Below are 19,057 nucleotides of genomic sequence, written 5' to 3' on the forward strand. Positions count from 1 at the left end.
TACATTCTTGGCCCCAACCCTGACAGACTGACTCAGACACTCTGAGTGTTAGGGCCAGCCACCTGTGTTTTAGCAAGCCCTCCAGGGGATTTGAATGTCCGAGATGTTTGAGAACCACCGATGTAGACTGGACTTCCTCAGGGTGGTAGTGTCTGGACTTAGTGGAACTCTAGACATAGAGTCTCTTGGAAAACTGGAAAGAACAAGACAGGCTGTAGGTTTTCAACTCCTCGACAGCATATGGAGGCGGGGACCCAGTTGCTAGAGGTGCCCTATCACGTGGAGACTTAGTCCCAGGAGGAGCAGCAGTACGGTCATTACATTTGGGCTCTCGGGGCTCTGAGCCAGACTGATCTGACGTTGAGGTCCTGGAGTAGTCTTCATGACAGGACTGAGTCTGGATTCCTGGATTGTGCTGCAGTTGTAGGTGGGAGGCCAGTGCCTCCGGCTATGAGAAATTGGTGGCTTTAGGAGCAGATGCCAATAAGATCTCTCTTTTTTTAAATGTTTTTATTTTTGAGAGAGTGCACGTTGGGGAGGGGCAGAGAGAGGGGTGCAGAGGATCCAAAGCAGGCTCTGTGCTGACAGCAACAAGCTCGATGTAGGGCTTGAACTCATGAACTGTGAGATCATGACCTGCGCCACCCAAGTGCCCCCAGTAAGATCGTTACAGCATGGGCTTGACATTGTTTATAGCAGTCCTGGAGGCAGACAGTTAACATCCCTCTGCCTGCTTCAGCTCCAGCTCAGGAACAGTGAATTATGTCTGCCTGCCCTGTGTCACAAAAACACAAAAACAATCATACATCATCTCAGTCTCTTGTGGTTTCAACAGTAAATGGATAGGGTCTGGACAGTAGGCTTGGCTGCTGGTTGAGAAGCATATGTGGCTTCCCCCTGAGTAGAGGCCTTTTTTATCTTAGGTGCCACAGCATATGTTGCAAAAGATCTTTTGTATTCACAGCCAAGATAGTGGAATGAAAATATGAGTTGTATTCTAATTTATTTTTAAAGTCAGTGGGAAGGAGTTTTGTCTTTTATTTTGTGCTTAGAGTAAGCCAGAACAAAACCATTGACTTTATTTTCACTAGATATAAAACATTAGTGATCTGTTTGAGGTGATGAGAAAGTTCTGGAAATGGATAATGGTGATGGTTTTTAATGGTTAAAATGGTAAATTGTACATATATTTGGCTATAATAAAACAAAAAGAGACACCAGTGATTGAAAGAGATCTTCTGTAACTGTTTTAATGTCATTTAATTCCGCTTTCACAGTTTAAAGTTTGTGTATGAATACCCTGACCTTGGACCAGCCACTTAATTGCTCACGTTTTTTGTTCAGTAGCATTTGGGTAGAAGTACTGTAATAAAACCCTTTTTAAATGGCAAATCTTGTTTTCCTCTCAGAAATTTAAAACACCAAGAATTGTGTTATATACATGGTAAATGCTCGATGGGTCTGAGAGTATCATATATTTTAAGAACAATTAGAAGAACTAGAAGACTCTAAGTTATAAGAAACCAGCTAGTAAAACCACTGGATTTCCTAACACTGTGACCTTAGTTAGACAAGTCACTTGGCCTCTGAATATTTCCTTAAAATCTTTGCCTATTTACTGCACAGGGCTATTATTTAGAATAGAGATAATTCATGTGAAAGTACTTTGTAAACTAAAATGCTATACGTAGATCAATGATTATAACAATTAGAAAGGGAATAATAACTGCTTTCAGAAATTTGAAGAAGAAATTTCACGTGGAAGAGTAATCAACATCATATGTCATGTATAGGACCAATGAATGCAAATTCCTAGAAGCATATTTTTTAAGTAGGCTCCACACCCCACATAGGGCTCGAACTCACAACCCTGAGGTCAAGAGTCATACCCTCTACTGACTGAGCCAGCCAGGTGCCCCACTAGAAGCATTTTTTAAAGAAAACTCAATACTAGGGGCGCCTGGGTGGCTCAGTTGGTTAAGCCTCTGACTTAGGCTCAGGTCATGATCTCACGGTTTGTGGGTTTGAGCCCCGCATCGGGCTCTGTGCTGACAGCCCAGAGCCTGGAGCCTGCTTCGGATTCTGTGTCTCCCTCTCTCTCTCTGCCCCTCCCCTGCTCACGCTCTGTCTCTCTCTGTCTCTCAAAAATAAATAAAAACATTTAAAAACAAAAAAGAAAACTCAATACTAGGGGCATCTGAGTGTCTCAGTCATTTGAGTGTCTGACTCTCGGTTTCGGCCCAGGTCATGATCTCACAGTTCATGAGTTCAAACCCCACATCGAACTCCACGCTGATAGTGTGGTGCCATGCTATTACAATATCATATTAAGTAGTGAGTTCCTTGGCCCCAAAGTATTTTCTGACCCTGGGACCTACCTCTCAGGATGTTGTAGAAGGGATCTTGGATCAAGAGGCAAAATCCCTATAGAAACTTGAAGCCTTTTGTTTTGGGTGACCTGGAAGAACTACGAACATCTTTCATTGGGCTCACCTATTTTTTACCTCAGCCCCTACAATGAATGAGTGATTTTCAGCTGGGCCAATGTGACTTGGTTGGCCATGATGCACTAGATGAGATAGGCAGAAGCCTTCTTTCTGTGTCTCACTTTCAGGAATTTCATATACCAGCAGCTGACCTCCTACATTTTTGTCCTTATACGCCTGTAATTTATGGCAAATTATTTTAAACAATAACTGCACAACCAAACTATGTTTTCTTCTTATGCTACAATTCTTACTCGTTTTATTTGCTTATGTTGCACAGTTTTAATGTGTATGTCCAAAGACTTCTGGGGTTGTCATATGCTTAAATACAGCTCTTTTGAAAAGAGTAAAAAGGAAAATGGAAGATTCTGGTTCTAACCAGTCATGTATGGAATAGCAATGGATCTTTTATATTTTGTTTCAAGGTCAGCGGGGAGAAATTATATGACTGGGGTTTACGAGGATACATAGTCGTAGAAGATTTGTGGAAGGAGAACTTTCAAAAGGTGAGAAAGATCTTTTTCATTATCTTCCTTTGGTGTAAATATATGGTTTTCTAGGATTTTGTAAAATTCTTGATAACCTTGGTGCCTGCTCTTGCTTCTACTGTTTGTTTTCATTTTGCTTCTAGCTCAGATTCTCTTTTGGTGGCCTTTGTCGGAGAGCAATAAAAATCTCCGTGCATCCGGCTATTATCAGCAGGGCTGAATAAGTGGTGACCATAAAATGCATTCCACTGCAGTCTTAGATCATAATTTCCACTCTATCATATTTGTAATGTGCTCAAAGTGTAGCGTATTATCTGAAAGTTTTATCAAAACTGCATTCAAAGGGAACATACTGTGCTCCCAGGCAAAAAACAACTAACCAAACAAGGCTCCTCCTCTTGCTATTTCACTTGTTATAGGCCCCCTCCTTTCCCTGAGCAGGACTGTATCCCTTCATCCCCTAGCCTTCTTGGCCCAGTTCAGGGCATGAGCTGTGGCGTAGTGGGGATCAGCCTCCAGCTACAGACCAAATTCTCTGTGCTGACTCATGGGTGGATAAGCGGAAGAGGAAGGAGGTTGTGTAATTGTAAGGTGTCGTCTTTCGTCTCTTCTTGCAGCTACATAGCTGACTGAATGTTGCCCATGTTTGCTGGAACACTCTACTCTGATAATGAAGAACGGGTATAGAACAAGGCATGGTGTTTCCTCCAAGCACTTGGAGGCATTGCGCAAGAAGGAAGAACTAGGGTTCTTACGTTAATAGACCTTCTACATTATAGATTGAAGAATGTTCTTTTTAACTTCTCTCATCTCAAATAAAAAAACTCTTTGAAAATATGAAGAACTATCTCCAAATTGAAATCCAGAATTTTGAACTGGAACATGGATGTAACATTATAGAATAAATTATAAGCCCCTCTCGTTGTTTACATAAATCATCTTCCAATGAAATCTTAAGACTTATTTTTGTATTAGTGGTATCTACAGGAATTAGTCTCTATTGAGCCTGTTCAAGCTAGCTTTGGCGAGGAAGTTCTGTATTAATATCAAGTGCCTTTTGGCAATTCCCTTTAAAGAATAAACACTCTTAGTTTTGTTTTCATTCCTCTGATATTTTTTTTGGAAGCTTGCTTTCCTGTTTAAAGAATTCCTTAAGTCCACACTGAGTTTTATATGGGAAAGGAAATAGAATGTCAGGTAAGCTATACACAGCCCTAGAAAGAAAGGTGGAAAATGAAACTCATCCTCCGTTCCAAGTGGTCACTGTGGTGTTAGCACAGATACACGTGAACTGAAGCCATTGGGGGGGGGGTGTCTCCTGGGAGCCTCCGAGTGCTCACTTGAGGTGCCCATTGGTAGCCCAGACTCACTGCAGATGAAAGCCGAGGAGGGGATCCCCACAGAGCCGCTAGCTTGGAAAGAGCTTTTTCTGCTCTAGAATCCAGCCCAGGGCAGAAACAACAGGACTGTGGCTGGAATGCAAGTCAAACAGGCCAGCATTTTATGGTAATTTGAAAACGTTAGATGTTAACACTACTCACATTTATATGCGAGTCTTTGGGGAGTAAGATAGTAAAGATGTGTAATTAGCTCATGGCTGGTCTGCCTTTTTACCTCTGGTCTTCTGTGCCCTTGCCCTCTCCAGAGTCCTTGAGAATGTAATGTTCTTGCATTTGTTTACTCTGAAAGCCTAATTTTCCTGATGGTTGTCTTTTCTCAGTAGAAGGTAATAAAATTGATGTTGACTCAACATTTAACACCAATTGTAGATGAAGAACAGAAGGCTCTAATCAAAATTTGATATACTTAGATTTCGGGAACTGTTTGATAGTGAAATGCCATTGTTTTTCATTGATTGCTCTTCACCCTCCTTCTTGGATTTTGTGGCTTTTGGTCGTTTTTGTTTTATTGCTGAGAGCAAAGATTTAAGCTACTCTGGAAGAGGAATCCTTTGGGGCTCAGGGACTGTCTCTTTGAAGGGACCTGGGGCACACTTTATGATTGAGTTTTTTGTTTGTTTATTCCTTAGCTTATTTGGAAATTGGTTTTCAAGTCAGGCTTGAAATTAGCAGTCTCAATTAGATGTAGTCTTATGCATGGTTGTGCTTAGTTATCCCTGTAGTGATCTCACAAATGTACGTGCTTGTGATTCTTTTTGTGTTTTTTTTTATGTTTTTATTTTATTTTTGAGAGAGAGAGACACAGTGAGAGCAGGGGAGGGGCAGAGAGAGATAGAGACAGAATCTGATGTGCTTGTGATACTCAACTAGTCAAAGAAATTTGTGGACATTGTATTTCAAACAGGGCCCTGCAATCTTCAGTGGTATTAATGATGGATGGCCCAGTTCTCCATTATATTATTTGCCATGGAGCTGTCTTACTCTCAAAGACCCTAAATAAGTCTGTGGTATTTTTCTGCTCTCCTACATCCCTTTTGCCTTTTAGGAATTAATACTAAGTGTTTGCACTGAGTCTTCGACCAGTAAAGTTTAGATCAGGTGGTCTTTCAGTTTTGTCATTGTCTTTGGTCAGTTAAGATAAATTTATCTGCTTCAGCTAAAATAAACTCTCTGTCAGAACTGTGCAGAAACGACGGGTGTGTCCAGAAATAATATTATCATCCTAGTGTGGTCTAGGGTGTTGTTTTTTGTTTTTGGGTTTTTTTTTTTTTTTTTGAGATAGACAGTATCTGTTGGATTTTGAACTCTCTTTACAGGGACACCTGGCTGGCTCATTTGAGCATGCAACTCTTGATCTCGGGGTGGTGAGTTCGAGCACCACATTGGGTATAGAGATTACCTTAAAAAAAATCTTTGGAAAAATAAATAAACTCTGTTTACAGACATGCACACAGAGTTTAAAATCCAACAGTATAATGACCACATATATACCAACCATCCATCTACCTTTTAAAAGATAGGAAATTGCCCATGTCTTCCAAGTTCTCCATGCCCTCCATGTCCTGCCCTGTCTCCCCAGAGGGAACTACTCTCCAGAATTTTGTTTTTCATTTCCTGTTTTTTTTTTTAATTTTTTTTTAACATTTATTTATTTTTGAGACAGAGAGAGACAGAGCATGAATGGGGGAGGGTCAGAGAGAGGGAGACACAGAATCCGAAACAGGCTCCAGGCTCTGAGCCATCAGCCCAGAGCCTGACGCGGGGCTCGAACTCACGGACCGCGAGATCGTGACCTGAGCCGAAGTCGGACGCTTAACCGACTGAGCCACCCAGGCGCCCCACATTCCCTGTTTTTCATAAAACACTGTAGTTGAACTTGTCTGTTTTTTGCCTTTAAAATATAAAGATATCAAATATACATACAAATAAATATAAAGAGTATATCTAGATGGAGTCTTAACTATATGTACTCTTTTGTAACTTGTTTTGTCCCCTTATTATGGGCCATATATAGCTATAGTTTATTCATTTTCACTGCTGTAGAATATTCCTTTGGGGGAAAATACCTATGTTGATGACTAGTTTGGTGGTTTTCAGTATATCGTTTCACACACAGCTCTGAACATTTTTGTACATGTGTCATGGTTTATTCAGAGCTTTCTTGGTTCATAGGGTCTGCACATCCATTTTACTAGATGATACCAAGTAGTCTTACAAAGCGGTTGCCACTGTGGTAGCTTTAAAATAGTTCTTCACTCTGGGGTGTGTGTGTGTGTGTGTGTGTGTGTGTGTGTGTGTGTTGCTTTATTCTCCAATTTTATTTTAAAAAATTTCAAAACTACAGAACAGTTGCAAAAATAGTATACAATGACTCTACCCTTGGTTTAGATTTAGCAATTAGCATTTTGCTACATTTGCTTTGCCTCTTACTTTGCATGTGTGTAGGCACTCACACATGCCTATATTTTCTTTTTCTGAACTATTTGAGAGTTGGTTGTAGTTATCATTGCCCTTGCCACTCATACCTAATTCAGCATGTATTTCCAAATAACATGAGCATTCACTAATATAATCACAATATCATTATCACACTGAGGAAAGGTACATAAATATTTACATAAATACTACCTAGTTATGCATTCCATATTCAGGTTTCCCTGGTTGCCCCAATAATGTGTGTTCTTGCAACAACTTTTCAGTTCATTTCTTATAGGGTGTCAGGATGGCCGAGTGGTCTAAGGCGCCAGATTCAAGGTGCTCAATTCATTTCTTACAGCTTAGTGAGTTAGTATAAGGCAAACACCCTTGTGACCATCATGTAAGAACAAAAAAAAAAAAAGAACTTTACCAACCACCCCAGAACCCCCTCCATGTAGCCCACTCCAGTTACAGTCCTCTCCCTCCATCCAAAATTACCTAGTACCCTTTTAGAGTAATAACTTCCTTATCTTCCTTTGTGGTTTTATCACCTTGTCACTTTAGTTTTGCCTGTTAGTGTTTCTGACTTTATATAAACCCTTTTAAGTCTTTCCCCCCCCCCCTTTTTAAATCACTTTAAATCTACAGGTTCCCCTTCCACCTTTTTATTTTCCTAACAACATATCTATTAAAAGAACCTGGCAAGGGGTGCCTGAGTGGCTTAGTTGGTTAAGCATATGACTTTGGCTTAGGTCCTGATCTCACGGTTCATGGGTTTGAGCCCCACATCGGGCTCTGCGTTAACAGTTGAGAGCCTGCTTGGGATTCTCTCTCCCTCTCTCTCTGTGTCCCTCCCCCACTTGTTCTCTCTCTCTCTCTCTCTCTCTCTCTCTCTCTCTCTCTCTCTCTCTCTTTCTCTCTCAAATAAGTAAACTTAAAAGAACTTGGCATATTGGACCTAGAGAGTTTCCATTGGTTTAAGCTTTGCTGATGTCACACATAAGGTGCGGTTGACCATGTTCCTGTCTTCTCTGCACTTCCTGCAGATTGGCAGCTGGATCCAGATGATTGCTTGATGAGGTTCGTGTTTGAACCTGTTGGCAAGGCTGTAGGTCTATGTAGGCACATAAGTCTAGTTTTTGCTTTGCTGTTTTGGTGTTAGCAATGCCGAGACCCTTTGATTCACTGGGGGTTAGAAAATGGCTATATTCTACCTCTGCCATGTCATTTTTCACATATTAGCTGGAATACTTAAATAAAGAACCACTTCCCTCATCTACCATTTAGTTACCCAGTTATAGGAAAGACAGGACAAATGCTTCATTTTTTGTTATGTTTCCAATTTTCAAAATAATGAATTGGTTCCCACTCATCCTCAGAAGGTCACCAGTTAGTTGGGGTTTTTTTAAATATAATGTATTGTCAAGTTGGCTAACATACAGTGACCAGTTAATTTTTTTAATATCATCATAAATTTATTGCTTTATACATTTTTGATTTGAATGTTTTATAATTCTTATTCCTTATTAAAATTCAAATTGTCCCTCTGGCTAGTAGAAGTTGGCTTTGAGCGCTTTTGACATGAGCCCCAAGTAGTCTGTGATAGTTTCCTTGATATTTGGCATGTCAGAATCATCTCAGAATTTCTTTTTTTTTAATGTTTGTTTATTTTATTTCTTTTTTCCTTTTTTAAATTTAAATCCAAGTTCGTTAACGTATAGCATAATAATGATTTCAGGGATAGAATTTAGTGATTCATCACTTACATATAACACCCAGTGTTCATCCCAACAAGTGCCCTTCTTGATGCCCGTCTCCCATTTAGCCCATTGTTTGTTTATTTTTGAGAGAGAGTGAGTGCAGGAGGGGCAGAGAGACCGTGAGACCGAGAATCCCAAACAGGCTACACTGTCAGCACAGAGCCTGGCGCAAGGCTAGAACTCATGAACCAAACCGTGAGATCATGACTTGACCTGAAATCAGGAGTCAGACGCTTAGCTGACTGAGCCACCCAGGCGCTCCTCAGAATTTCTGGTTGTAGTTTTAATGTACATTTCCTTGATCACTAATGAGGTTGAGCATCTTTTCACGTTTATTGGTTTCTTCTTCTTGAAACACCTACTCATGTCTTTTGGCCATTTATTGTATGACTGATTTGTTCCTTTCTTAATGATTTATAAGGGTTCTTTATTTTTTTCCTAGATGCTAATGTTTTTGGTCACATGTTTGCAGATGTCTTCTCCTAGTTTGAGGCTTGTCCTTTCAGTTCAGGTGTCTTTTGAGCATCAGAAGTTCTTAATATAGTTGGTTTTATTGACTTTTTTTTCCCATTGTGGTTTTCACTCTTTGAATCTAGGAGCTTAATAAAAGCCTGCAACTATTTGCTGATTGTCCATTGCTAATATGAAACCCTTTCAGATTAGTATCAGCCCAACGTCTGAGTGTCCGAGATGGAAGCCAGTCGTGGGTGCGAGGCCCCAGGCCCACAGATGGCCCTTTTGGAGTTCTTCTCTAATTAGCCAAACATAGCAGTGTGTCTCGGCAAATGGCATGTTTAGTTTTCACTGGGTTTCTAAAAAGATGTAACAAGTTACTATGAAGGAATTGTAGAATGACTGTTAAAGGCCAACAATAACTAAAAAGTAAAATCTTCATAATTCGTTAAAGGGCAGGAAAATACATGAAGAAATATAAACCTGTTACTAATGTGAAAACTGAGCAGAACTTCTGAACTGGGCTTTTAATAGTTGTGTTCAGTCCCCTGCTGGCTCAGCAGGAAAATGAAAGGGAAGCAGCAACCACCACCCTGAGTAAATATGCCCTGCTTTCTCTTCCTCCATTCCAAATTCCTTAGCTTGCTAAGCACACTCAAGTCTTGCTCTGAGTAAGTTACGTGGTTTCAAAATGATCCTCTTGGATATTTCTATCACTAACGGAGAAATACTGCATGATTCAACTTATATGAAGTATCTAAAATAGACTCGTAGGACCAGAGAGCAGAATGGTGGTTGCCAGGGGCCGGGGGGGAAGGGAAATGGGGGGGTCACTCTTCAACGGCTATAACGTCTCAGTCACCCACGATGAATATGTTCTAGGGATCTGCTCTACAACATAGTGCTTATAGTCAACAGTACCATATCAGACACTTAAAAATTTGTCAGGAGAGTAAATCTCATGTTAAGTGTCCTCAACACAATAAAATAAAAATAAAAATAAGGGCAATATGGTGGGTTTTCCATAAAGCTAAATTTGTTCTGATTTTGTGCCTTCTTTAGCTTTTGCTATTAAAAATTCTAAGAAATAAAAGTACCAGGCACTGATTTTTCTTTTTTTTTTTTAAGCTTCATTACTTAGCAAAATAAAAAGTTGGAAATACTGGGTGGTGGGGAGCATCTCCTTTTATTGAAAGGCGTAACACTTTGGTATCAGAAAGGTGGACAAGGCAGAATGCAGCATAGCCTGATGGCCAAGAAAGTGGACTCTGGAGTAGGCACTCCAGGCTCCGCCCTGCCCCGCCCCGCCCCGCCCCGCCCCGCCCTGCCTCTTACAAGGTTACCTTGGAACCTTGGGAAATAGCTGCGGCACTCTGGGAAATGGGAGTAGTATTTCATGGTACCATTTTGAGGACTAAATGAATTTATCCATGTCAGAAACCCATCAAATAACTCTAGCACATGCTAGCCATGATAGATGTCATGTGACACTGCACATTTTTGCTTCTGCTTGAGAAGATAGTATCTCTTGATGGAAAATGGAACCATTGGGCTTATGTGCATTAGCCAAGAGACCCCCCCCCCACCAGTGTTTTGGTTTCCTATTCCTGCCACAACCAATGACCACAAATTGGCTCAAAGTAATACAGATTTACATTATCTTAGACTTCATAGGTCAGAAGTCTGGCGGCTCCAGGGGAGAATCCATCTCCTCCTTCATTCAGGTTGTTGACAGAATTCACTTCAGTTCCTTGGGGTTGTAGGATCAAGATCTGTTTTGCTGGCTGCCAGCTGAGGGCTGTTCCTAGCTTCTAGAGGCTGCAGCTTTCTGTGGCTCACAGCCCTCCTCCTCCATTTTCAAAGCCAACCAACTGCAAGTTGAGTCCTTTTCACGTTCCATTTCTCTGACCCTGTCTCCTGCCTCCTTCTTTGACTATAGGAACCCATGTGATAATCCAAAATAATCTCCCCATTGAAAGGTCAGCTGATTAGCAGCCTGAATCCCAATGCCATGTTAATTCTCCTTTGCTGTGGAAAGTAGCAGTCACAGTTTCTAGGATTAGGATGCAGACATGTTTGGGGGAGGCATGATTTTGCCTATACCATATCCAGTGAACTGGAATGTCACTGGAGTCTTTAACAGGTCATTTATCCTTACCTTTTATTTCCTCTAAGTGACCTTTTACATAGGATAGGTAATGATTATTGAGCACTTGCTGTGAGCTTGGCCCTGGGTACTAAACTCTTTATGCACAAAGAGTCTGTGAGGCAGGTTCTATTATTATCCCCATTTTACAAATGAGGAAACTGCATTTAGGGAAGTTAAGTAATTGATCAAAATAATCAACTGACGAGGGGCTCAGACATTTCAGTGGGCTACTGTACCCTCGAGGTTTATCTGGAAATCTCTTTTCACATGGCAGTGCATACTAATTAGCAATGCATGTTTTGATTAAAATAAATGTTTTGATTTTGGTAATAGAAATTAACATCCATGTTCATGGATGTGGTAAGAAAATTTTCTTCTGTAGCCTAGCCAAGTTGACACATAAAACTAACCATCACGGTGCTATTTAGTTTATTCCTCTAGCCCTATATTGTCCAATATGGCAGCCACTAGCTATTGAGTACTTGAAATATAGCTGGTCTGAATTGAGGCGTGTGCTGTGAATAGAAATTCACAGCAAATTTAGAAGACATGGTACAAATAAAAAGATCGTAAACTATCTCATTTTTGTGTTGATTATATGATGAAATGATAGTATTTTAGATATGTTGTCTTAAATAAAATGTATTAATTACTTTAAAAAATATTGAAACCTGATAGGTATTAAAATTAACTCATAAGGAGAATGAGTTATAAAATATTTCAAATACAGTTGTCTGAAAATGCAAAAACAAATTTAATTTCTGGCTTGTGCTAAATCACAATCTGTCTTTTGAAGTCAGCATGTTGTTTTTTTCTGAGATCATGGCAGTTACTGCCAAGAGAGGTCTGATTTGTGATAGGGTGGAAGGCCTCAATATTTCTTTAGTCATGTTTTGTTACACTGTAAGTGATACGTAACCAAACAAGAAAAATTTCCTAGCAACAGAGTTGTTTTCCTCAACTAGAAGAATATTTTATGTGCTCCTTTTCTTAATGTCCAAAAGATAAAAAAGCTTATGTATTTAGCATCTTAGATTTTTGAGATTGAGATGTTGGTGAATATAGATAGTAGAATGTATAAGACTATCACTACAAGTACTTGGTGAGCATTAGGTTAAGGTAATTCAGACCTAAAATATATTTAACTAGGTAGAGAACTCTTTGGTTTTTATGACAGACCCAATTGCTGGACATGGTTATCGTACTTAGCTTCATAAGCCTCTTTTTTTTAAGTCTCTTTTTGTTCTTCATTAATTACATACCCAAACTTTTTTTTTTTTACCCTCATCAGATTGCTAGGTTCTACTGCATTTCATTTGTTTATTCAACAAATGTTTGAATACTGTGTGCTAGGAGGTCCTAGGGATATTGTGACCCCACGAAGCTTATATATTAGTGAATGATTCAAACATGAATGAAAGAATTATACAAATTAGGAAGCACATGGGTGCTATGAATGTGAATAAAAGGTTCTCATCTAAATGGAAGGGCAGGTGACAAGGGAAAGCCTTGATCTGAAGGATGAATAGCATTTAGCCAGGCAGAAATTGGGATAGACCAGTCTAGGTCAAGGGATACATTTATGAAGTTCTCATCCTGGGAAAGAGCTTGGCAGATTGGAAGAGCAACAGCAAGAAGGCCTCTGTGTGTGTGTGTGTGTGTGTGTGGGTGTGTGTGTGTTAGCGTGCCTCTTGAGGAATAGAGTAAGGTACACAGTACTGAGTCCTATAGAGCTCTGTTTGGAGCAACAAGTAGACATGGTTTTTGTATGATGATCCACCAAGCAATACATAGGGCCTTGTTTCCCACAACTCCATTGTCAAGTGGATGTGATTTGTATATAGGGTAACTGTATAATTTATCATCCAAGTCAGGATCATACACTTGAGAGTGAAAGGGGGTACCGTTAATTATGCTGGGACAGTGGGTATAAACTAGTATGACTTGGGCAAGCCAGGATGTATGATCACCGTGCTTAGAGACCAGTTTTCAACCACTCCAGTAAGCCTGGAGTTGCCTAGAAGCCATGCTCTGAAATAACGGGGTTAGGTCTGTGTTCCTCCTTTCTCCTGGCTAACTACAAGAAGGCTACCATCAGAATCTGCACCAAGTCTAGACCACAGAACCCCAGCCCCATCACCTCCTCACCTGTAGCCTGCTGTCTTCAGGTTGCCATCTCAAGAGAGCTCTGCTCCTTGATGGACATCAGTTCTTATTAACATGTTTTCACAGTTAAAGTGTTGAAAACATATGGGAAAGAAAGGAAAGCCTTAAACATTTAGCACATGAACATTTCCTACTAGAAACTTTCCTCCATCACTTCTGGTGGTTGACGTGACCTAATTATACGTTCCCAGATGGTGGCCAGGCAGAATGGGTGTGGTCCAATTATAACCTCTTTCTCAGTAAACATGTTGTGTGATTTGACCCCTATGGTGGATGATACACAGAGAAAAATAGCCTTATTCTTTATTTTATTTTATTTTATTTTATTTTATTTTATTTTATTTTATTTTATTTTATTTTATTTTATTTTATTCTTTAACAATGATGGTGGCATGAAGTAGTAAAGAACTCGTTTCACTCTTGATTTGATATTTTATAGAATCAGCCGTTTGGCTGACTCTCTGTGCTGAGGATTAATAGCAATTTATTACAGCAGGGCCCTCAGGGAGCCCTAGCAATTGCTTCAGTTAACTCAGAAATGGGTCATGTTGCCTTATAATAATATTTCATGTTGTATTCAGCCAGATACTGAAGATGAGCACTTTGAGACATTCCACTCTTGTTTTAAACGTTTTATTGTTTCTTTTTAAACTGTATTAATATGCTTACTTTTTGTTTCATAAGCCAGGAAATGTGAAGAATTCACCTGGGAATAAGTAGACTGCTCCATGGCTCTGCCCATTTTAATCAGGTAAAGAACAAGGGAACTCTGTAGTTCTTTTCACCATTGTTAGCACCAGCTGAAATGACTTGTCCATAATTTAATGTAATCAATTATAGCGGTTTCAACTTCATGTAGGTACATAGAGGTCAGGGTGTTGTTTTCTTCTGTCTTTAATTGTGGGCTTTGGTGCCTTCACTTATGTGTTCATTCCTGAGAAGTATCTGGGTTTTGGGGCAAGCTAGAACTTGACAGTTGGTATTTGGCTACAAAACTACAAAACTATTTCAAATAGTTGAAAAGTGCCATTATTTCTTAGCTTTATGTTTTCTCAAATAACACTTTACTATGGTAGGCACCCTTGTATTCATATAATAGTCATTATATAAACATTTGTTGAATGCATGATGGTTGTAGAGAAACTCAAGATTATATAGAGATATTATAAGTGCCATTGGGAAATCATAGGTATAATTATTTTTTCTTTAAAGATTGAGTAACCTGAAGCTGGAGAAAATTAGGATGCCAAATAAAGCCAGAAAAATCAGTGTGATTTCTTCTGGTCTTATACTCAATTCGCTGTTTATTTTCATTCATTTGGTCAGCATTTACTCATGAGTACCAGCTAAGTACAAAACATTAGTTATATTAATATTACTTTTTTATGTATTAAAAATTATATGATAGCACTTGCAATCTCCTGATAAGATCATACTGAGTTTGCAGATAGTCTAAATACTCAGCTATAAAAAGTGACTTCAGGGATGCCTGGGTGGCTCAGTCAGTTAAGCATCCGACTTAGGCTCAGGTCATGATCTCGCAGTTTGTGAGTTCAAGCCCCGTGTTGGGCTCTGGGCTGACAGCTCAGAGCCTGGAGCCTGCTTTGGATTCTGTGTCTCCCTCTTTCTCTGCCCCTCCCCTGCTCACGCTCTGTCTCTCTCTCTCTCAAAAATAAATAAACGTTAAAAAAATTTTTTTTAAAAACAAAAGGGACTTCATTCTGGTATATCCATAAAGAGGAATGTTGTTATGTTTCAGTAATATTTAATTGCATGGAAACTTGTTAAATGGAAAAAAAATAGCATAATACACTTTTAGAAAGGATAAAGACCAGGAAATACAACAAAAAAATTAAGTATATATCTTGGGATAGAATTATGGATGTTTTTTATACCTTTTCTTCTTCTTTTTTTTAAGTTTATTTGAGAGCGTGTGTGAGCAGGGAAGGGGCAGAGAGAGAGAGGGAAATAGAGAATCCCAAGCAGGCTCCACGCTCAGTAAGGTGCCCAAGGCAGGGCTTCCTCTCACAACTGCGAGATCAGTGATCACAACCTGAGCCAGTATCAAGAATTGGACTCTTGGGGCGCCTGGGTGGCTCAGTCGGTTAAGCGGCCGACTTCGGCTCAGGTCATGATCTCGCGGTCCGGAGTTCGAGCCCCGTGTCGGGCTCTGTGCTGACAGCTCAGAGCCTGGAGCCTGTTTCGGATTCTGTGTCTCCCTCTCTCTGACCCTCCCCCGTTCGTGCTCTGTCTCTCTCTGTCTCAAAAATAAATAAACGTTAAAAAAAAAAAAGAATTGGACTCTCAACTGACTGAGCCACCCAGGCGCCCCTGTAGATTTTCTTCTATATAACTTTCTATATTTAAAAAATTTTTTTAATGTTTTTATTTATTTTTGAGAGGGAGAGACAGAGCACAAGCTGGGGAGGAGCAGAGAGGGAGACACAGAATCTGAAGCAGAATCTGTGCTGAGCTGTCAGCACAGAGCCCAACACTGGGCTAGGACCCACAAACCGTAAGATTATGACCTGAGCCAAAGTCGGCCCTTAACCGACTGAGCCATCCAGGTGCCCCTAACTTTCTGTATTTTAAAACTGGCTGCAGTGAATATGAATTTTCTTTTATATCTTTTTAAAAAAAAATCACTGCCACATTGATTATAAATCGTGGCTGCTATTTACAATCCACAAAAGCCCTCAGCCTGAGGTTTTTCTTTCTCAGGCTGTCTGCATAGTTTTGGAGACACAGAGAGTCATAAGATCTTAGAATTTGAGAGAAGTCATCTGGCCCCCCAGCCAGCCTCAAGCATAAATACCCTGTAGCCCTGCGTGTTCTAACTTTTCATCTCCACTGATAGGCAGCTCATCCCTCAGGGCAGCCATCTTTGGACAGTTCTGATTTTTAGGAAGCTGTTTGTTATACTAAGCAAAAATATGTCCTTTTGTAACTCTTATGCAATGGTCCTGATTCTGCCTTAGGGGTCACAAAGAACAAACCCAGATCCTCTTTCACATCTCGGTCCTTCATATAGTAACCCCAAGCCGTACTTCTCAAATTTTGTTATACGAACAAATGACTGCAGGAGCTTGTTAAAAGGCAGAGGCCTAGGCCCCACCCCACCCTAGAATCAGCCTCTCTGGGGAGCGGCCCTGAAGGTGCATCGGATGGACCTGCCGTTGGAAGAGAGACTGGAGTGTGAATGGCCAGGAAGCCACCTATGCCCTCCAGAGACTTTACATTGAATATAATTATGTTTCTCTGCAGGGACAATGAGACTTGAAATACCGGGAAACTACCTAAATATCTATTTCATCTTTCCCAGATATTCTGGGCCATAGTTCAGCTTACTGTACATACAACCTTGATTTCATTCTTTATTTTTTTACATCTCTATTGGAGATGTTTTTTTCAATTATAAAAGTGGTGCCTATTTGTTGTAAAGAAATTAGATAAATATTTTTAAACTTTGTCTTGACCTCTGTTCCTTTCCCAGAGATAATTTCTGTAAATAGTTTGGCATACCGTTCCAGACTTTTTTCTCTGTGTGTAGATGTGTGCACATCCATACCTGCTTTTGGTTTTTTGACACAATGCGCTTATATTCCTTGTACTGTTTTGCGAGTACACTGAAACCTCCATGAGGGAAAACATCACAATTTTATCATCACACCTAAAGAAATTAACACTAATTTGTTAATATCATCTCATATTCAGGTAATATGCAGATCTCTCCGATTATCTTTTTGCATTTGTTTGGTTTGAATCAGGATCCAAACAACATTTCCCCATTACATTTGACTGATAGGTCCCTGAAGTCCCCTTTAAACTATAATAGTGCCTTCTCCTTCATTTTCCCCTTGCCATTCATTTTTTGAGAAACAGACCTATTTATCCTTTAGAGGATCCCACATCCTGGCTGTGGCTGAGTGCATCCATTTAGTGTCGTTCTGTTTATCTGTTGGTTCTGCTCTTCTCTGCATTTCCCATAAAACGATAAATCTGAAGGCTTAATCAGATTTACATTCACTTTTGGTAAGAATACTTCATAGACAGTGCTGTGTTTAGCTGTGTTGAACAAATGAGATAACTTGCCTTGTTTCGCTTAATATATTATGTACATATTTTTCTCTTAGTACTTAGAGATCTTTCTTTTTCAGTCCTCCTCTTAGCTGCTTACTAATTTCCTAGTATGGACTACCATGGCCTATTGAATCCTTATCAATATAGGTTGTTCCCAGTTTGTAGTTCTTTTTTTTTTAATTTTTTAAAATGTTTATCTAATTTTGAGAGAGAGAGAGAGACAGAGCACGAGCAGGGGAGGGGCTGAGAGAGAGGGAGACACAGAATCCAAAGCCTACTCCAGAGTCCGAGCCTGTTGCGGGGCTCTCAAACTCACAAACTGTGAGATCATGACCTGAGTCAAAGTCGGATGCTTAACCGACTGAGCCATCCAGGCACCTCAGTTTGTAGTTCTGACAGTGCAGTAAATGTATTGAATTCTTAGACAAGTCCAAAACACATGAATAAACTGAGATAGAAAAGGTAAGCTAGAGGGTTACATGTTTAACTTAAGAATTTTTGGTTTTATATTAAAAGATATATTTATATCTAAAAGATATATTTATATCTCTAAAATATTTATAAACCCAAAATTGCTAAGTAGATTCATTACATATTAGGAAAAGAAGCAATCTGGAGAAGAATTGGCTTGGTCTTTGGTGTGTCTTTGGAGGATGTATCTTCCACTCCAGAAGAGAACAATGGGGTGATGTAAAGAAAGGTACACGTCAGAACAACAGTGATAGAATCATGCTCTCCTTCATCACGTGGGTGGAAATGTAATCGTTTGGTTTTTCAGAAGGGGAGAGATGTGTGTGCTGTACCACTTAGGCATTTAATCTTTATTCATTTATCCATCCATCTGTTTCATTGTGCTCAGGTACACAGCCAGTGGAGAATCTGAATGTAGTTTGGAAGAAACACAAAACCTTTCTGATTTGTAGCTTATGCATCTGTAAAATGGAAATAATTATAGTTTTCTCTGGCTCATTATGATCCTCACGGTCATATGATGGTAATGAGTAATGTAAATATTTGATATGGCTTCTCAATTTAAACCTAATGAATTTTCAAAAAGCAAAGTTTTAGAGTTTCTCTTTTTTTTTTTTTTTAGCAGTTTACTTATGGTTTTCTTTTTCTTTTAGTTATAGGTAAACATTGGAAACTCCATGCGGTAAACCAGTATTTCTACAGAAAAAATGGCAGAGAAGTCAGTACTGAATGTAGTAAATTGGCTTTCTTCTTCAGGAAAAACTAAACGAGACTTCTTTGTTATCTTGGGTGATACCATACTCCAAGTGGACTAATTGGAAATCTTTTCACCTAGAGATAATGTCCAGCCTTAGAGCTCGTCATTCTCATGTTGCTATTTATATACATAATTAAAATTCCAAGTTAAAAAAATTGTTCTGCGTTTTTTTTTTTTATATTATTGATTGACAGTTCAAGCGTATCTGGTGCCCATGTGTGTGGTATGCGTGGTGTATATTGGTGTATATGCATGTTGTGTCGTGTCTCTCTGAGTATACATGTGTGTGTGCACATGGGTGTGTGTGTGTGTGTGTGTGTGTGTGTGTGTGTGTGTGTGTGTGTGTTTAAGAAAACCATTAACTTAAGGGTCTGACTTTGGCCTAGGTCATGATCTCACCATTCCCGAGTTCAAGCCCTGCATCGGGCC

The 19,057-nt window shown here is 39.6% G+C and overlaps 1 protein-coding gene across 3 annotated transcripts in view; it reads left to right on the forward strand.

The window, feature by feature from the left end:
* Positions 1-18,800, forward strand: part of APOO (apolipoprotein O) — a 56,998-nt gene extending 38,198 nt beyond the window's left edge. For 2 of the 3 annotated variants that reach the window (XM_019433554.2, XM_053891746.1), the window contains exons 7-9: positions 2,912-2,992; positions 14,005-14,071; positions 18,525-18,800. In XM_019433554.2, coding sequence (XP_019289099.1) covers positions 2,912-2,992; positions 14,005-14,040 — 117 coding nt within the window. In that variant the 3' untranslated portion in view covers positions 14,041-14,071; positions 18,525-18,800. Of the gene's footprint in view, positions 1-2,911; positions 2,993-3,591; positions 3,894-14,004; positions 14,072-18,524 lie in introns of those variants that run through there. The other variant, XM_053891747.1, reaches the window with a different exon arrangement.
* Positions 18,801-19,057: the final 257 nt, after the last annotated feature.

The sequence above is a fragment of the Panthera pardus genome, unplaced genomic scaffold (assembly GCF_024362965.1).
Source record: "Panthera pardus isolate Hobbes unplaced genomic scaffold, ASM2436296v1 HiC_scaffold_27, whole genome shotgun sequence".
In the NCBI taxonomy this organism is placed as follows: domain Eukaryota; kingdom Metazoa; phylum Chordata; class Mammalia; order Carnivora; family Felidae; genus Panthera; species Panthera pardus.